The following is an 18,174-nucleotide window of genomic DNA, read 5'->3' as shown; positions in this document are numbered from 1 at the left end:
GACAACATGATGCCAATTACTTGTAGTACGGGCTTTGGCTCGCAGGTTCTGTCGTTTTCTCGCGCGTTGACGCTGTTTTAAATCCGTTTTCATTTATTTTAAAGAAAGTGTCTGTAGCTTCATATTTTCAAACAGGAGCATCGCTTGGTAAGTTTATTTATTTTACAAATTCTATTGCAGAAAATATTGTTTCATTTAACAGTAACCCCGTGTAATAAATGTGAAATTATATAACAGAATTTGCCCTTATTTAAAAAAAAAAAAAAAAAATTAACTGACTGAATTTAGCCTATGGAATTATTTTTAAGAGATAAAGCAAACTGACATCATTCTGTTTGTCTACATCCAAGCACTTTGGCTTTTTTCTGCGACAGGCGTTTACATTTATTTGTTGTCTCTCGCATCGGACTGTCTGATCTGAGAAACATCACAGGTTTCTTCAAACGGAAAAATAATTGGCCGTTTTCCTTTTTCACATCGGGCATCCCGGTGGGACGCAGAAGCGCATCAGAATTGAAATGAATGCAAATTCATTAACTCTGAATAATTCTATAGGATTAATAGCAACCCGGGTCTATAGGCTACAGAGTAGCCTAAGTAAGGACACGTGCAGTAATATTTAAAAAAACAAATAAGGGCACAGTAGGCTAAATGTGCTGTTAAATTATAACCTTCTGCTGTGTTTGAAAACATAGCCTACCTGGTCAGCCTATTTACAAAAATATTTTTTAAGCACAACAAAAATAATACTTTATCTGTTTTCATCGAAATTCGATTACACCAGATTGTTTCGAAATGTGTCACCAATTTACAAGGGTCGGGGGCGAGCTTTCACTTTGGTTTTCATCGTAATAACAGACAAATCTGTGCTTTTCAAATTTGTCATATGATTTACAAGAAATAGGCATATATGCCTGTGTTACTGTGAGGCTATATTACCCATTCAATATCAGCCTAAAAATCACCAATTTTATCTAACAAATAAGTAGGCCTATTGTTTTTGTTGTTGAGCAAGGGTAACTACCAATGACTATCCACAATATTCAGGTTGGTAGTTCTGTTAAATTACTTAAGTTGTTCTTGTTAAGTTACAATACTACAATGTATTTTTCATGTCTATCATACTGAATTAAAAATAAACACCAAAATAAAATCTGCTGCCACTTTTGAATTGAATTTGAATTAAAAAAAAATATAGCATGGTGCATTATGTTTTGTGGAAAATATAGAGGAATAGTAGGCTAGTTCTTCTAAATATGACAACATAAAGAACCCGATTGGTGAAAAGAGAAATGTAGAAGAACATCTATGACTCATGTTTTTAATTTGCTACTATGTATACCTATACGCCGTTTTGGTATGTGTGTCCCACACAAAAATCTCAAGAAAAAAAATCTGTTGATAAAAGAAAATGATGACTCACATTAAACGTGTATCATAGATTTCACAGCCACACCCTAAAGACGCCCTCGAAGATCTAAATGAAGTTCACTTTAGACTAACAACTTATTCATTTACGCACAAGTTGCCAACTTGGCACATGGTTTAGGCCTTTTAAATGTTGGGTAGCTATATGAAAAATGACTGCAGGCCTGTAGGCTTAATAATAAGGACCTGTTTCTGTCTGGCCTACAGAGTTATAGGATGCAGGCAGAAGAAGTCTCAATCAGAAGAAACCTGGCCTAAAAAGACTTTCCGCTGAGTCCTGAGGTGGGGAAATAGCCCCGACTGGGATCAAAGAAAGCAACCACCGCTTGTGACAAGAAGACAGATTAGAGGGCCATGCTCGGCGGCGAGGGAGAGAGCAGCACCTTCCCTTCACCGAAAGACGCAGCGGAGGAGAGGCGCAAGTCTCCGACTGTGGAGGCGGACGATCCGACCGGTGGCAGCCGATACGCAGAGCACGGGATGGGTACAGACCGGTACTACATCCCATCCGCGGTGACTAAACAAAGCCCAGAAGCGGCGAGCCCCTGCTCTTTTATCCCCTACAGCCCCACCGGAACGGTCTACACCCCGTCCGGCGCCGGCAGGTACCCCGCTTCTCTGCACTTGGGCTCCGTGTTGCCACCCGCTGGGTTCTCCTCCTCCGCCGCCGGCCGCAGTCACTTCGGTCCGGCTTACCAGCTCGGCCAGAGCCCCGGCTGCATCTATCCGTCCTACGCCGGCTCGGGGTCCGCTATCGGCGCCATGCCTTTGCCCGCCGGCGGCCCGGGGATGAGGGCCCAGGTGTACCTGTGCAACCGGCCGCTGTGGCTCAAGTTCCACCGGCACCAGACCGAGATGATCATCACCAAGCAGGGCAGGTGAGGTCATGGGACGAGGAGGACTTCTGGGAAAGAGGGTGGGTGGGCGACTGATGGGGAAACGTGGTAAAGGGAAAGTGAATCAGGCTACCACACGCCCTCCCTCCCTTCCTTCAGTAACTGCCGTCTACATATGAGTAAGGCACTTGACCCCCAGTTGCTGCTGCTCAGTGGCCGGTAGTATAAAGACTTTCCCTGGATAAAAAATAATAACCACTCTAATTCATTACAAGTCTCAAATCAGTCTTGACTTCATTTTTCCTATGACAGTTATTTCCAATGTGTTGAGACGATTCCATTTGACGGTTCCACTTGTTTCCAGTGCAGAATCACTTCAGGATTTGTTCTAGAAATAGGCGTCAATACCTTGGACAGACAGAATAAGGCAGATAGGGCAAGACATTTAGTCAAGAAAATTCTTCAAACAAGTTGATTTTGCATCGGAAAAAAAAGTGAAACTGGCTCACTCAGATTGGCTGATTTCTTCACTTGGTTTAGAAAGATTTTAAAACATAAATGAAGAATAAATTTTTCATAATATTTTTGCAGTGTGGCATCGTATGTCCAAGTGTGTTTGTTGTTTCTGCCTATTTGAAAACAGTCCCCCCTCTCTTTCTTCCTCACACACATAAGATTTATATTACTTTATCTTTATATATATATACTTTACTTTGATCTTTTCGTCTGCAGGCGGATGTTCCCATTCCTCAGCTTTAACATGGCTGGTCTCAGCCTGACCGCGCATTACAACGTGTTTGTGGAAGTGGTGCTGGCGGATCCAAACCACTGGAGGTTTCAAGGTGGCAAGTGGGTCACCTGCGGGAAGGCGGACAACAACATGCAAGGTACGGACACGCTGGTTCCTCATGCACACCAAGGCGTTCAGTTTGCACAACTCCATCCCTATTTCTACTGAAGATTCGTGTTTTCCTGCCTTCCAAGACAATGTCTCTTGTGTGTTGCCCGGTTCACATCCCTAATAGGTTCAAAGCACGTCATTTACGATGCTTGTTGAATTACACGGCAACATGTCCATCTTAACAAGGCATTTAATTTGAACTTTAAAATCAAATCAAATGTTTTCTGAATGCAAGTGGAAAAAATAATAATAATTAATTAAACATGAAACTGCTTTGGGAAAAAGTAAAAATTAGGCCTATTTCACCTCACTGGCAGATTTTCTTTTTTTTTAAGATTCGATACAAGCTTAAATTAATTAAGATGGATATTTCTACAGTGCATTGCTGCATTCTAAACCCTTTTTCACTTCAGCCGAAAGATCAGTGCTTATACTGAATATACAGGCTAATGGAGTTGCATTTGATTTAGGTGAAACATTTATTTTCTAGGGAACAAAGTGTACATCCATCCAGAGTCTCCAAACACCGGGGCCCACTGGATGAGACAGGAAATCTCCTTCGGCAAACTGAAACTCACCAACAACAAAGGGACCAGTAACAGTACTTCACAGGTAAAAAAAAAAAAAAAAGAAATGTAAATTTTAAATATGTTAAAATGTTCTAAATTCATCTCCATTGGACTGTTTTCAAAATCAATTATTTCAAACAAATCTGTAGATCTATCAACCTGTTTAATTTTTATAGTATCCAATAGTTAAGATTCAAGCGCACCCTCAAATGTTTTGGTCAAATCTATACGCAGTTGAGTGTAATTCTATTCTTTTGGCATTCAGGTTTTGAAGAAAATACATTTTCAGGCAAAATTATGAAAATAGTTGACATTTTTGAACTGTCAAACTCTCAACAAATCTTATGTAACAGAATGCCTTAAATAATTAGATAATTAGATTTCAGTAAATCATATACTAACTTCAAGGTCGTTACGGCAGAATAATCTTTTTTCCACTTGCAGAGAAACGGCTTTTACGCACAAATTACGCATGGGAAATTAGAAAATCAATTAGTACTTCATTTCGTTCAAAGTAACTAATTAAGTTTTTTATATATATATGTATATGTGTAGATGATTGTCCTACAGTCACTGCATAAGTACCAGCCCAGGCTGCACATCGTGGAGGTGACTGAGGACGGGGTGGAGGACATGAGCAGTGACGCCAAGACTCAGACTTTCACCTTTCCAGAGACTCAGTTTATAGCTGTCACTGCCTACCAGAACACTGATGTAAGCTTGCGTTCCCCTGCACTCCTTTACTATGCCTTATAGCTCTGTATATAAGCTGTAATATACTATCCATATGTTTCATAAGTGTGTATTCTGCAACAATGATAGGGGAAATCCTATGTGTGTCCTACGTGTAGTTAAGAAACTTACTCATGCATTTAATTTTAATAGAAACTCTATTCACACTATTAAATGGATATGAATAACCATGTTTCCCTTTTTGTCATGTTTATCAGCTATAATTTGCTGATAAACTCCTTATTATAGCCTGTGGTAATAATGATATTTCAATAGTTTTTGAACAGCATGCTCCTCTTTTGCTCTTGTTCTCTCTAACCCTGTGGTAAATCTTTACATATTATTACATATTATTATTTGTTTTCATTTTGTTTTCTTCAAGATTACACAGCTGAAGATCGATCATAACCCCTTTGCCAAAGGATTCAGGGACAACTATGATTCGTGAGTACCTTGCTTCTTCCTGCTTTGTCATGCATTGCTCATCACTAAAACAGTGATTATAAATATCACATTTTCAAAACACATATTTACATCAAATCCCATGTTTCAGCTGCAACATAAATTTCACTCTAGTATTTTTATTCTAGTATCTACTGCCTTAACTTCTTTTATTTCATGTGCTATCTTTTTGTAGAGACTTTCTTAGTCTATGTCATGTGTTTTTCAGCTATACAATGCCTTTGCTCTATGCAGGGGTGGACTTAATGATTTGGGGGCCCAAGGCAAAGGCAAGCATGGGGCCCCTTGAATCCCATCCCTTTCCCTTTTTAATCCATTCTTTCTACACATTACCTACAAGTCAGGGCTGAGCAAAGTATGCATGCGAGGGCACTTTTTGTTTGTTTTCCCTCCCTACATGGGTAACTTTGCCTAACGGTAACATCACACTCCTCTCTGCGTGTGTTTTCCAGGATGTACACCGCCCCAGAGAACGACCGCCTCACCCCGTCCCCGACCGACTCCCCCCGCTCCCACCAGATCGTCCCGGGCGCCCGCTACGCCATGCAGCCCCTCTTCCAGGACCAGTTCGTCAACAACCTCCCCCAGAGCCGCTTCTACAACAGCGAGCGGGCCGTGCCGCAGAACACCAGCCTCCTCTCGCCGCAGGCGGAAGACGCGGCCGCCGCCTCGCAGAGGTGGTTCGTCGCCTCCATGCAGCAGGGCGGAAGCGGCGGCGAGGGGGAGTACTCCAGCGCCCTGATCCCGTACGGCATCAAATCCCTGTCCATGCAGACGTCCCACGCTCTCAGCTACTACCCGGACTCTCCTTTCGGCACCATGTCGGCGGGATGGGGCTCCAGAGCGGCGTACCAGAGGAAGGTCACTCCCGGCCTGCCTTGGTCGCCCAGGCCCAGTCCCACCGCCGGGTTCCCGGAGGACTCGGACAAGGACAAGCCGCAGCTGGAGGAGGAGATCGGCGGCGGCGGAGGCGGAGGCGTCGTCTCGGCCTGGACGGAGGCGCAGCCGCAGGCCCTCGCCCTCGACAAGGCCGAGTCGTATTTGGCGGCCTGCAAGCGGAGGCGTTTGTCTCTGAGCGGGCCGAGCGCCGAGAACTCACCCGTTGACATCAAGTGCGAGGACTTGGCCTCCGCCGCCGCCAACGGCAGCTCCTACAGCAAGGAAAGCTCCTCGTCCAAAGGCATGGCAGGATACTACTCCTTCTACACAAACCCTTGACTGTGCCGTCTCTTGAAAGATTTGGCCTCGGTTTGTCTTTGCTAGAGTTTGGGGGAGTTTTCTCCCCCGTATCCCCAAGCCACCACCAACAAGAAACAGATTCATGCTGTCATTTTGTTTACCATAAAGAACTGTGCTCACCCAGAATTTGCATTGGTTGTGGTCAGTGTTCTTTTTTCTTTTGTGATGATACTGAAAATATTTAAGGTCATTGTCAAGGAAACAAGAAATAATGAAATGAAAAGTCATAAGGCATGTGAGTGGGACACAATATGTATCACTTATCCTTAGTCCACCTCTGTCAAGTCTCCAGGACATTCAGTTTCTGAAAAACAGCCCGTCAATGTGACTGTATTTAAAATTTTTGGAAAGTGCCAAAGCATTTGTTTCAGTTGCTCAATTTATTTAACAGTGTTATGTACTGTATGTTTCATCGTTATGCACATTACTGTATCTGCCTTTACACTGAAGTATTGCGTTTACAGATTAACTTGTAATTTAGTGAAGGCTTGTTGATATGACATTTGCGCACTCTTTAATGTGAGGTTAATATGCTGTATATAGCTGCATTGTAATGTTGGGAAATTTGATAATAAAAGGCCTATGTGTTCTACAGGGTGTCTGAGTGGTTATTTTAATTCAAGACATTTTTTGTCCTCCTGTAAATAGATGCGGCTTCATATACTGTATATATAATGAGCATATGGTTAGTGTGTAGCCTATATTTAACATGGGCATTTGTTTGGAATATAATGGTTTATGCATTGATCATGCCTATAATTACTCACAATTAACACTCAATGCTTTACACTCAGTTTACTCCACCTTTTTTTTTTGTAGAATAGAGTATATCCACCTTGTCAAGCTGACTTAAATCTTTATGAGGTACAGTAAATTCATAGTAAACATCCTAGAAAATAGTATCAAATTGATGCAAGGTATATGAAGACATTGGGAGGGATAAAAGACTAATTATCTTGTGAAAACATGATTGATTACTGTTTATATTCATGGTTGTTTGTCTCTTGATGATCACTGTCTGCCTGTCATAGTTATCAACTCATAAAGAATGTACTGTAGCTAAGGCAGTTTGTTTTTGTGGACTCTGTCGCACTCTAGTGGTCAGCTATTGCACCTACATCTATTACAAACTACACAGTACCGTGTGCAATTTGTGACGAGCTTGTTTAAAGGAATAATTTAGTACTTTCATGTTCTGCTCCCCCATTGGTGTGCATTTGTCATGACAGTAAGTTAAATCTGCATTTCATCCCCTGGTTCGACATTAATATGACCGATAACAGTGGAGAGTGTGAACGTTTTATATGTATTTTATATGTATGTAGGCTCTATATGGGTGCAGAATAGGCTATGTGTCATATTATTTTACGTTCTCTGTTCTGCTTATGCGCGTAAATAAGTTAATTTAGTGTAGTACTATAGTAAAACAAAATAAAACAGTTTAAAAAGTATAAGTAGTAGGCCTACCCCTTTGATACTAATTAACACTTTCGTCTTTTAATTCCCAACGTAGAGTAAAATGTTACAATTCTTTATACTGGAGTAAAAGATTTGGATACTTCAGCTACTAAAGAAGAGCCTCCCAAATCCATCGAAGAAGACATACAAAACAACAGAACTCCATATAACATGCGCTTTATCAATCCAATACATTACAAGGTTGCCATGTTTGGCGTAATCTATATAGTAATCTTTGTCAAATCCAGCGTCATTGGAGTTAGTACTTGTTTTCACAGCATGGTTAATCATCCAACGTCTTTCATCAGCGGACACACGCAAAATGTCATTAATTACTCTGTGAAGAGGGATGTGCCATCCTTCTGATTGGACGCCTGCATGAGGGATTTTACTGAAACCTGGCAACCCGGACAGCAGCCAGTAGCGAGACAACGGAGAGTTGACAGGAACAACATCACAGCTCTGAACACACATTATTTATGAGGAAGCATTGCCTCGCTTAACGAGAAAACCCTCCTTATTGTGTCAACGACAGGCAGCTTGTTTATAAGAGCAGGTCCGCAACAGCGAAATGTACGATCTGTGTGAGTTGAAACAATTTGTTATTCATTGTTTTTTTTGTTAGTTCAACTGTGCTAGCTAAGTTGGCTAGCGCCGTTAGCTTGCTAGCTGACTCGCTAGCGTATGCGCTGACGTTAGCCAACGCAGATGTTAGCGTCATGATGGCTTTTTTTTAATGGTTTTTGTAAACATTTAGCTAGCTAGCCGCATTTCCTATTCTGGTTGCCACCACTTTCTGTCAACAAACTGAATGGTTCATAGCTGTCTAGTTGGCTATCGAACGTGTCATTAGCCAGAAATTCAACAATGCGTTAGCACGGATTGTTTCTCATCAACACAACAGAGTAGCGTCGGTTTAAGCTAGCGAGAATGGTAAACACCACAACACGGGGAAAGGCCTGGAAATGACACACTCATATAGCCTAACTAGCTACAGAAGTTTACTGACAAGTGGCAAGCTACCCAGACTGACTGCTGTGTCTTCGTCTACTCTACTGTTAGTTTGTCAGATGTTGTAAGTTGACGTTGCCATGGATGAGTGCCGTTTAAGTATTAGTTATATATTTACAAGGTAAGCTTATTTAAAGTTTGGTTATGCGACATCTGTGCACTGAGTAATATGTGGTAACGTTAGGTATTATGTGCAACTATGTACAAGATCAGGTGTTTACTTGTCTCTCTCCCTCTATCTGTGTCGTTTGTTGTGTTGTTTGAAGGTGTCTGTCTTGAAGTCACAATGTTGACACACATTACATGGGACCTAACTACCATCTTGCTCCGTTTGCGTGTTAGTTAGATGAGTCGTAATGTATTTGTCTGGTGTATGTAAAATGAATATATGGGACAGAAAATGAATATACTAAATATTTTGTTGATTTGATTGAGTTACAGACAGTACCGTGACTTATGTATGTTGACTTTTCACATGTAAGTTGACTTTTCACCAGTCTTATCATGGAGAGTGTATGAAGTGTGAAGAGGATAAGATTTCAAAATGATACATAATTTATTGAGTAATGAATTTCTGGATTTTATTATTTTTCTTGACTAAACAGGACCCTTTTCTATCCATAGACCCCCCCCCCCCCCCCCCCACACACACACACACAAACTACAATTAAACATTAACATTAGAAAAGTAACATACCAGGTTTCTAGCGTAATTCCTATGAATTAGCATATATTTGCTGAAGAAGACAGTGCCAAATGTTTTGTTGTGTAGCTCAAAAAAATGCCATAAGAGCATCCCAGTACCCAAACAATCATGACATATGGTGCTGGTGGAAGCGATATGCTGACTCTCTGCATGCTGTTCTTGTGTTGAGGATCTCATGCTTCACAATGACTCCTGGTCTCAGTGGGATGGGCAGGATTGGCAGGGAGAGGCGGAAGCCCCTGGTGATGCCAGAGGAAGTCTTGTCCTTCTCTCTGCATGAGCTTCGTTGGCACTATGTTGAGTCACTCCAAAAAAAAAAAAAAAAAAAGACAAAAACAAGGAGGTGATGTACAGCGCAGTGGTGACGCTGACACAGGGGCTTGTTGCAGAGCAGCTTGTCCAACCTAGGAGATGCAGTTCTTGTTCTTGTGGTTTCAGAGGGAGTGGAATTGATTTAGACTCCAATAGGGAGGGCCGGCTTTCTCGAAGAAGCGGTAAGAATATGGTTGGCTTATTAGGAGGATCAGCTAGAGGTCTTCAAGGTCAGACATTTTTATTTGCCGCAAGCTTAGCCACCGCGTTGATTAATAATTTTTTTTCTCGCGGACAGAAACCTTGTTGGACTCAGACGCAGCCACAAAGGAATCTAACACCTGTGTTTCCTCTTTTCCTCAGGACATTCAGCATGCTGGCCTTTTGCACTCGGACAGGTTGAAGACGACTTGAGAGAGGCTGCTGCGTTAGTCAGAGCTCGAACCCAGGGCAGGGGAAGAGATGGGGAATACGGCGACCAAGTTCCGCAAGGCTCTCATCAACGGGGATGAGGTGCTGGCCTGCCAGTTGTACGAGAGCAACCCGCAGTTCAAGGAGGCTCTGGACCCCAACGCTACATACGGAGAGCCCTACCAGCACAACACTCCACTGCACTATGCTGCCCGGCACGCCATGACGCGCCTACTCAGGTCAGGACACGGCCTAGACATAATCGAACAAGCAAACAGACATAATGCAGAGTCACATACTCTTATAGAAGGGCAGCTGTCTGTCCAATTCTTTTGTTTCCATATTTGCATTCCTCATGCGGCACACTTTCCGATGTCAAATGGCCTTTGATCTCATCTCTCTGTCACTGCTCAGTTGGTTCAGTCCAGTACTGTATTGCTGCATCGTCAGAGAAAATGTTTTCACGCTTTGTCTCTATAGGTCTTTGTCTCTGTCCCATCTGTCTCTCCACATAACCATCTGTTAGCAGCACACAGGAATGCAACATGCTGGGATGGAATAGGATGGGGCTCCGAGAGCTTCCCACCCCACAAACTAACAACCTTGCGTGTGTTCTTGTTTACTCATCTCAGACACTATCCTCCTTTTCTCTAATGCTTGCATTTGCTCCATTTTACATTCCCAATTGAATGAAACAAATTGCTAGAAGGGATGCAAGGTCAGGGGCAGCAGGTGTGTGTAAAATTAAGTGAAAGCAAAGTATAAGACTGGATAAAAGTAAATATAATTCTGAGGATCTATGTCAGTTTCCATTTAAAGGTCTGAACACCTGAGAGGGACATCTCCCTCTGTTAGGTTGACACCAGTGTTTTATTTTTTCTATTTTTTCCTTGTGGATTGTAGGCAGATGGGAAGATGGGTCCCCCAAGCATTAGAAAAATTACTTTCTTGACTTAAAAACTAAAAAAGTAGTAATAGTAAAGTAAAAATTGTTGGTTTAGCCTAAATATTAGCCACAAAAATATCTTTCTCCCAGAGTGAAACTTTGAGAACCACTAGTGTACATCCATTCCTTATTACCCACTCCCTCTGTCCCTGTTTCTTGTCTGTCTTCCTCTCAGGTCTTTTCTCTTAAGCAAAGACGGGAACCCTAACAAGCGTAACGTGCACAACGAGACCTCCCTGCACCTCCTCTGCATGGGGCCCCAGATCCTAACCTCAGAGGGGGCTCTGCACCCCCGGATCTCGCGGCCCTATGAGGACGAGCAGCGGCGGGCGGAGTGCCTCCAGATCGTCCTGACGTGGACGGGAGCAAAGCTGGACCAGGGGGAGTACGAGAGCGCCGATGTCAACGCCACAGACAACAAGAAGAACACCTCTCTGCACTATGCTGCCGCCTCAGGCATGAAGACCTGCGTGGAGGTGAGGGGTTTTGGAGAAATGCCACAAGCCTGCTGGCCCGTGGATATCTTTCAGTTCAGGCTAAAGGAAAAATATCTACTCTAGTATGAATTTGGAGGTGGATGAGGTGCTACTGAGGTGGCAGCCAAATAGCTCCATGGGGACAGGGAGCAATTTGAGGAAAGATGAAGGGGGCGTACCCCTTGTTAACATATATTATTAAATGCCTGTCCTTTTTTATTAATTATGAATTTTAGTATAAAATGATGTGTGGCTTTGTGTTAGACCCAGTGGCGACCCAGGGTAAGGGAGAATAATATCTTTGCCCGCCAACCCTCATATTATGCTTGATGAAATCGCTCCCTGGTGAGCAGTTTTGGGGAAGATGCCGTGCAGCACAATACATCTTTATTAATCCATGTGGGGCAGGCTACTTTACATACAGCATCCACAGACAGTGTTATAAAGATATAGGTGTGAATGCAGGTCTGTCTCTGTATCTGCCTTTCTGAAGAGCCTGAATTTGTAGGGTGAAGCCCTTTGACATGGATGTATAATAACAGCTGATATTACTTTATGTGTGTAATAACAGATACTTGTATTACACTCATAACAGATACTTGTATTACACTCATAATGGTAGGTGAGATGGGGGAAGTACAATGTCAGTAACAATTCACGGATGTGTTCCGCATCGATATTTTAACATATAATCGTCCTTTAACTACGGCTGCACAATTAATCATAGTTAATAGTACATTGCGATTTTATGTTTTTTTACTTTGGTTTTAAACCGGATGATGACAAACAAGTACAGATTCTCTGCAAAGTTTGCCTTAGGTTTGAAGCTGCACACCAAAGTAATCAATTAGTTCTTATTTTTATTTGAATCTTGAAACCGAATAATTGTCATTAATTATCGTGATCACACTATTTAGCAAAGCAATCAGGATTATAACTTTTTCCCATAATCGCACAGCTGTGCCTTCAACAAATTTCAATGACTCTGTGCCTGTGGTCTTCCGTGTACACCAAGGTGTTTCAAACTGTTTAGCCGCATGTTGAAGTCAGCTGAGCTCTAGTGCATTTCCCTGGCTGTAGTGCGTACTACCCCTTTAACCACAGCCAAATATGTTCTCCCCCTGTCCCCGCATGTGTAGTTCCTGGTGCAGAGAGAAGCGGACCTGTTTGCGGAGAACGAAAACCGCGAGACTCCATGTGACTGTGCAGAGAAGCAGCACCACAAGGAGCTGGCCCTCAGCCTGGAGTCGCAGATGGTCTTCTCCCTGGCGCCTGAGGCAGAGGGCATAGAGGCGGAGTACGCCGCCCTTGACCGACGAGAGGTACAAAATACCAGAACCAGAGGCAGTGGGTATAGAGGCAGATTATGCCAGCCTCAACTGGTGTGAAGTACAACATACCAATACCAAACCCAACATACTATCACTACTGTACTGCTCTGTATATAATCAGTTGCAAATGAGAAAAGTAGTCACTCACCTTGGGAACCAACTGACAAAACCTTTCACTCCTCTTGTCATGTGAAGACCCAACAGAAGGAGGTCCAGGACCCAGTTTGGATTTCAAACCATAGTTTAAGAACCCTTGCTCTACTGTATCAGAAGGCCCTCTCCCTGGCATTTGAGGCAGAATGCATAGAGGCAGACTCGACTGATGAGATTTATTGTATATCCATAACATGCCATACATGACCACACTATAACATACTAGTGTGTTTCAAATGGGCCAGGATTCAGGACCCAAGCATGTTCAAACAGTTAAATATAACAACAAATCCCCTAATTATTCTGAAAATACTTTCCCTGCAGTGTCAGGCAGGATGAGTAAAATACTGTGTTTGTATGTTGGTGCCTAAACCATAGGTACATTTTACTTGGTTAATACACCCACTAATGTACTAAATCAGTTTTAGCTTGTGAGAAAAATGACTGAGTCTTTGGGGGGAAAAGGTTTGGAACAGCACTCTTAATATGCTGTACTTTATCAAATGTTCTTATCCTCTGAGATGTACAGTATTACCCAAGCCACCATAATATTGCATATCATTACAGTGCATGACTAATATTATCCTTTTGAGTAAGCTGTCTGTGAGTACAGAGATATGGGCATATCATACCATCATAACATCTTCACATCTTCAACATCATTACTACTTACATACTTTATTGTGCTCTCAGAAATTCACAGCTTTTAGCAGAGAACACAAGCTTTCTGCACTGAAGTTGGTCTTTTTTGCTGTCCTTTTGTTGCAAGACAGTTTAATATCGATACTGATAAAGACTATAATCAAAAACTGTAGAGCTGTTCTTTTGCTTAAAATTCATCATACTTTAGGGTACATAAGTCATCAACAAAAAAGATGTTTTATAATTTTAGTTCACAATCCCAATACAAATGCTATTGACGGTATGATATCCACAGCCTTCTTGTAACATTTTGTATGAGTAAGAGGTGAAACGTTTTCTGTGTCATGTGTCATTCATCTGCAGTCCTGTAGCTTCTTGGAAGCAGCCATGAGGACTGGACATCTATTTGTAATCCAATGTTTCACTTGTTGCTGGAAATGAGCTAACCAGCCACTTCATACTGCAGCTGTGCCGGTTAGAAATACACACACACACACACACAAACACACTGTCAGTGTTTGTGTCCGCCACAAGGCATGTGACTTCTGCCATCATCAGTCTGCTATCTCACTGGGTCTGTGTGTACACCACAACTGGGTGAGTCATGTGTCGGCAATCAGCTATCTTTGTTTTGTTTTTTTAATACCTCTTTTCTCTCCCTCCCCCTCCGTCCCATCTTTCTTTCTACTCCCACTCTCATTCCGTCCTCTGATCTCCCTCTGATCTCGCCCTCCCTTCCTCCATTATTTGTGTTCCTCGCTTATTCCTCCCCCCCTCTTCCCTCCCTTCGCTCCGTCCTCTCTTTCTCCTTCTCCTCTTCTCTCATCCCCACCACCACCGCCCCCACCCCGGTCCACTCCTCCCCTCTCTCTTCACCTCCAGTTATATGAGGGCCTGAGGCCACAGGAGCTTCGCAGGCTGAAGGATATGCTGATAGTGGAGACGGCCGACATGCTGCAGGCCCCGCTCTTCACTGCAGAGGCGCTGCTACGGGCCCACGGTACCGTTAAGAGACACACACACACAATAAATAAGGGTGTCCGCAGGTCCTTAAAAAGTATTAAAATGTTGAATTATCTAAATTCAAGACTACACTTAAATATTGCGTTTGAGTCTTAAATATGCTCTCAGAGGCCTCAGATAAGTTTTTTTTCTCTGTGCACTACTTGTCACCCTGGTTAAGCGGAGCCGTTAACTCTCGAAGCAAATTTCTGGGGTGAAATTGGTCTTAAATTTTATTTGTACTGGCATTAAAAGGGCCTTAAAAAGTCTTAAATTGAACTTGTAGAAACCCGTAGTCACCCTGATATATATGTCACATAAATCACATGGTACACTCCAGTGCTTCCCTTAAAATCACAGAGGTAAGGTGAGCCAACCCACCTAGATGAACTGCCTTTCTTATCTAAAAGAAATTAATTTGTATTGGTCTCAGTGGAGTGTTATAGTGGCACATGCTGTAAATACTATTTCAGAGGCCTATATGTGGGGAAGAACACTTACACACATGGCACATAGATAACATTGAATACCCACAACACACACTGCTACATGCACATTCTCAAACACAAGTGCAATCACAAACAAGCAGACAGGAACATCAGTACGTGTGAAGGGTAACACCAGTATAGTTTTGCCTATGGCTCATCGCTAATATAGCTTTGCACATTTTTGGTTGCAAAAAAGAAGCAGAAAATAGTGATATCAAACATTAGCCCACTTGTTAGCTTCTGTTTGATGCCTTGAGTTCTGCCCACCAGAAATAAGTAAGAGTGTGCTGCTGAAAATGATGTCAGTAAGTCTTAACGCTTCAAAGCAATGACACATCTAATACTTTCATCACATGGTCTTAATGCCTGCAGGAATAGCATGGGCAAGACTGGAGTGACACAGGGAGGCGTAGAGTGCAAGTGTGTATGTTAAAGTCACATTTTTGTGTCTATTGGTGTGAGGCAATGGTGGCAATGAACCAAAAGCTGAGTTACACCGCTGTTGGGCTTTAACGTACCTGATGACATACAGTTAATCTGATTTTATGAAAGGCATGCGATGCAGTCCAGTTTATTTCTAGTCATCAAATGAATGCGTCACACCTAATAGCATGTGTATCCAAGAGGCATGTGTTACCATTAGGCTAAATCAGTCAAAGCCTTTTCACCTTCGGGCTGGGGGATTTGACCACATTCTTCATGCCTTCAGACATCAATCACTTGCCCTGAATTACCCCACTGATGCTCTTGTAACTTAGGCTCGATTCGGTTCAGAAATGTGTCACAGTTTCCATTTGATTTGAAGCCCTAGGCCACCAGTTCTCAACCTAGCTTCTACTTAACTTAGCTAAGATTATGTGTGTGGAGAACTTCAAAAGTCCTAAAACGTTTTGTTTTGATTTGATTTGCAGCCTTTGAAAACCAATTCCCCACTTAGTTTAACTTGGCTTCAGATTATGCGTGTAGAGGGCTTCAGAAATGTGTCACAGTTTGGGTTTGATTTGCAGTCTTTAAATACCCCATTCTCTAATTCGGTGGGCCGAGTGGCTGGCTGGTATGCTGTGTGCTACATATGAGGCAGACTTCTGGGAGCTGAGCGGGGAGAGGGTGACCCCAGAATGCTGCTATATTTATTCACCTCTATTAAGGGTATGCAGCCTGTCTGTCTAATAGCAATGGGACATTTCAGGATTTCTTTTTTAAATCTCCAGGAAGTAGGCTTTTTGGACTTGAATATTTCCATATTTTTTCATTGTCCTTATCATATTTCCTCTTGCCTGCCTGCCTGCCTGCCTGAGTTTCTGTCTCACTCTGCCTCACAGTTTATACTGCCAAAGCTAATTTTGGATATTGAAGTCCAAATGTGGAGCCTTTTCATTTCAGAGTCCTTTTGATGGCCAAAAGCATGAAGATAGGGTCGTACTCATTGATGAGTTTTAATTGAAGGGGGATGAGGGAAATTGTTGCAATATTCGTTATCTAAACGAGGTCGTTTAGAGTCTGAGGCATTTGATTGGTGGCAAAACGTGTCTCCGGGCTGATAATGGCCTAATTGCAGCGCTGACCGGGTCATGTTGCTTATTCTAGGACAGGAGTTTTCGGGTGGAAAAATGTGGACTCGGGCGCAGTCCACAACTCATTCAACATTTACACTGACATGCTCTCAAACCTATTGTAGGGCTAATGTAAGATCGAGCGGCTATTCAAAAACAGAAAAGTAGATGGCAGCAAGTTTACAGTATTTTGTGGGCTTTTTGAAAGGCTTAGGTGGTAGTGTTGCCACTGGAGGGGATTTGTGTGGGGTTAGGTGGATTGAGCAGTGCACATACCAACACTTGGGACACGATGGACTAGTAAAAGACGTCTTTGTGATTTGAATACCTAACATTTTCGCTTGGGTGAAAAGAATTTAATAGTCTGAGAAAAAGCCTCGTTTTATCAGACTGGATGGGAATTCTGTCATAGGTTGTCCGTGACATTTGTCCTTGCTTTCAAGGCCCATATTCATGAAGTATAAAATATTATCATTAAATACATTTTTATGGTCTTGTGGTCTACCCAGTAATTCTAGATCAGCACTCTTATTGGAAATTGGGTCTGGTCTGTGAACATGTTTGTCTGTCATATGGTGAAAAAGTCTGGGGTGGGGCACAGAGTTGGGATGTGAGGAATTCTTTTGTGTTACTTTTAATGGCCGAAGGTTTCAAATTTTATATGTCCCCAGGCAAAAACATTTCACAACCATTGGCCAATAGTTGGGTCATTTTTCCTAGTGCTCTTCATGCCTTTCTGTGTATCATCCTCCTGGTAATGTGTCTCTCTGTTTGGCCTACATTGTATATACATCTCCTACAATAACCTCACTCTTTTCCCTTTTCCAGCTTGCTTCTTTGTCTTTCCTAATTTTTTAGGCTGCCATCCAAAATCTTTCTGTATATCTCATCTTCCTGTGCTGATACCCAAACTGTTACATGTCTCTCTTGTTTTTTGGTTCAATTATTATTTGTTTCCTTTTCTGAGTCAGACTGGGACAGGGAGAAGCTCCTAGAGGCCTGGATGACCAATGCGGAGGAATGCTGTCAGCGCTCGGGGGTCCAGATGCCCAACCCGCCCCCCAGTGGCTACAACGCCTGGGACACCCTGCCCTCGCCCCGGACGCCCCGCACCACCCGCTCCTCCATCACCTCCCCAGACCAAATCAGCCTCACCCCTGCTGATGAGGACTCTACTATGGTGAGACGCACTCAGGGTCTTCAGGTCCACATGTCCCAATATTCTCCAAATTAATAGAATATAGCAGGAGAGTAGAAATTAAGGAATGATGGAAGACTCAATGCCAAAGTGGTTAGTTGAGACAGACAACACACGCTACAGACTGGGCAGCTACAGCCAAAATTTTCCATCATATGACTGGTGGCTATTGTTAATCTCCCATCCTGATATAATATAGTAATGGTGTAGTTATAGTAATACATACTTAATTATATAATACTGAATTATAGTGGTTATGAATTATTAAGTGTGTGTATATAATGCAGCATAATATTAGTACAGCAGTATTCAAAAGTGAG

General features: G+C 42.6%; 2 protein-coding genes across 2 annotated transcripts; both read left to right on the top strand.

The window, feature by feature from the left end:
• On the top strand, window positions 1–6,721 carry LOC139638994 (eomesodermin-like). Its single transcript, XM_071513028.1, has 7 exons — window positions 1–147; window positions 1,636–2,306; window positions 2,997–3,151; window positions 3,656–3,777; window positions 4,290–4,448; window positions 4,849–4,910; window positions 5,381–6,721. Exons 2-7 carry the CDS (start codon window positions 1,783–1,785, stop codon window positions 6,144–6,146), a joined length of 1,788 nt encoding a protein of 595 aa, XP_071369129.1. The 5' UTR covers window positions 1–147; window positions 1,636–1,782; the 3' UTR covers window positions 6,147–6,721.
• Window positions 6,722–8,082: 1,361 nt separating this feature from the next.
• On the top strand, window positions 8,083–17,836 carry LOC139638995 (ankyrin repeat and IBR domain-containing protein 1-like; the record flags this gene model as incomplete). Its single annotated transcript, XM_071513029.1, has 6 exons — window positions 8,083–8,209; window positions 10,018–10,304; window positions 11,187–11,487; window positions 12,627–12,809; window positions 14,496–14,613; window positions 17,628–17,836. Coding segments are annotated over exons 2-6 (999 nt in total), but the record flags the coding sequence as incomplete, so codon positions are not given.
• Window positions 17,837–18,174: the final 338 nt, after the last annotated feature.

This window comes from Centroberyx affinis, unplaced genomic scaffold (genome assembly GCF_046629955.1).
Source record: "Centroberyx affinis isolate AG114_WGS23_722 - 3 ecotype Tasmania unplaced genomic scaffold, CSIRO-AGI_Caff_v1 ptg006717l_1, whole genome shotgun sequence".
Lineage (NCBI taxonomy): Eukaryota > Metazoa > Chordata > Actinopteri > Beryciformes > Berycidae > Centroberyx > Centroberyx affinis.
Note: the sequence above shows the minus strand (reverse complement) of the source record. Positions and strands in the feature narration are given on the sequence as shown.

Coding starts and splice junctions, on each gene's coding strand:
- LOC139638994 (XM_071513028.1), top strand. CDS start 1,783: ATGCTCGGCGGCGAGGGAGAGAGCAGCACCTTCCCTTCACCGAAAGAC. Junction 3,152..3,655: donor GGCGGACAACAACATGCAAG/GTACGGACACGC, acceptor TTTATTTTCTAG/GGAACAAAGTGTACATCCAT. Junction 3,778..4,289: donor CCAGTAACAGTACTTCACAG/GTAAAAAAAAAA, acceptor GTATATGTGTAG/ATGATTGTCCTACAGTCACT.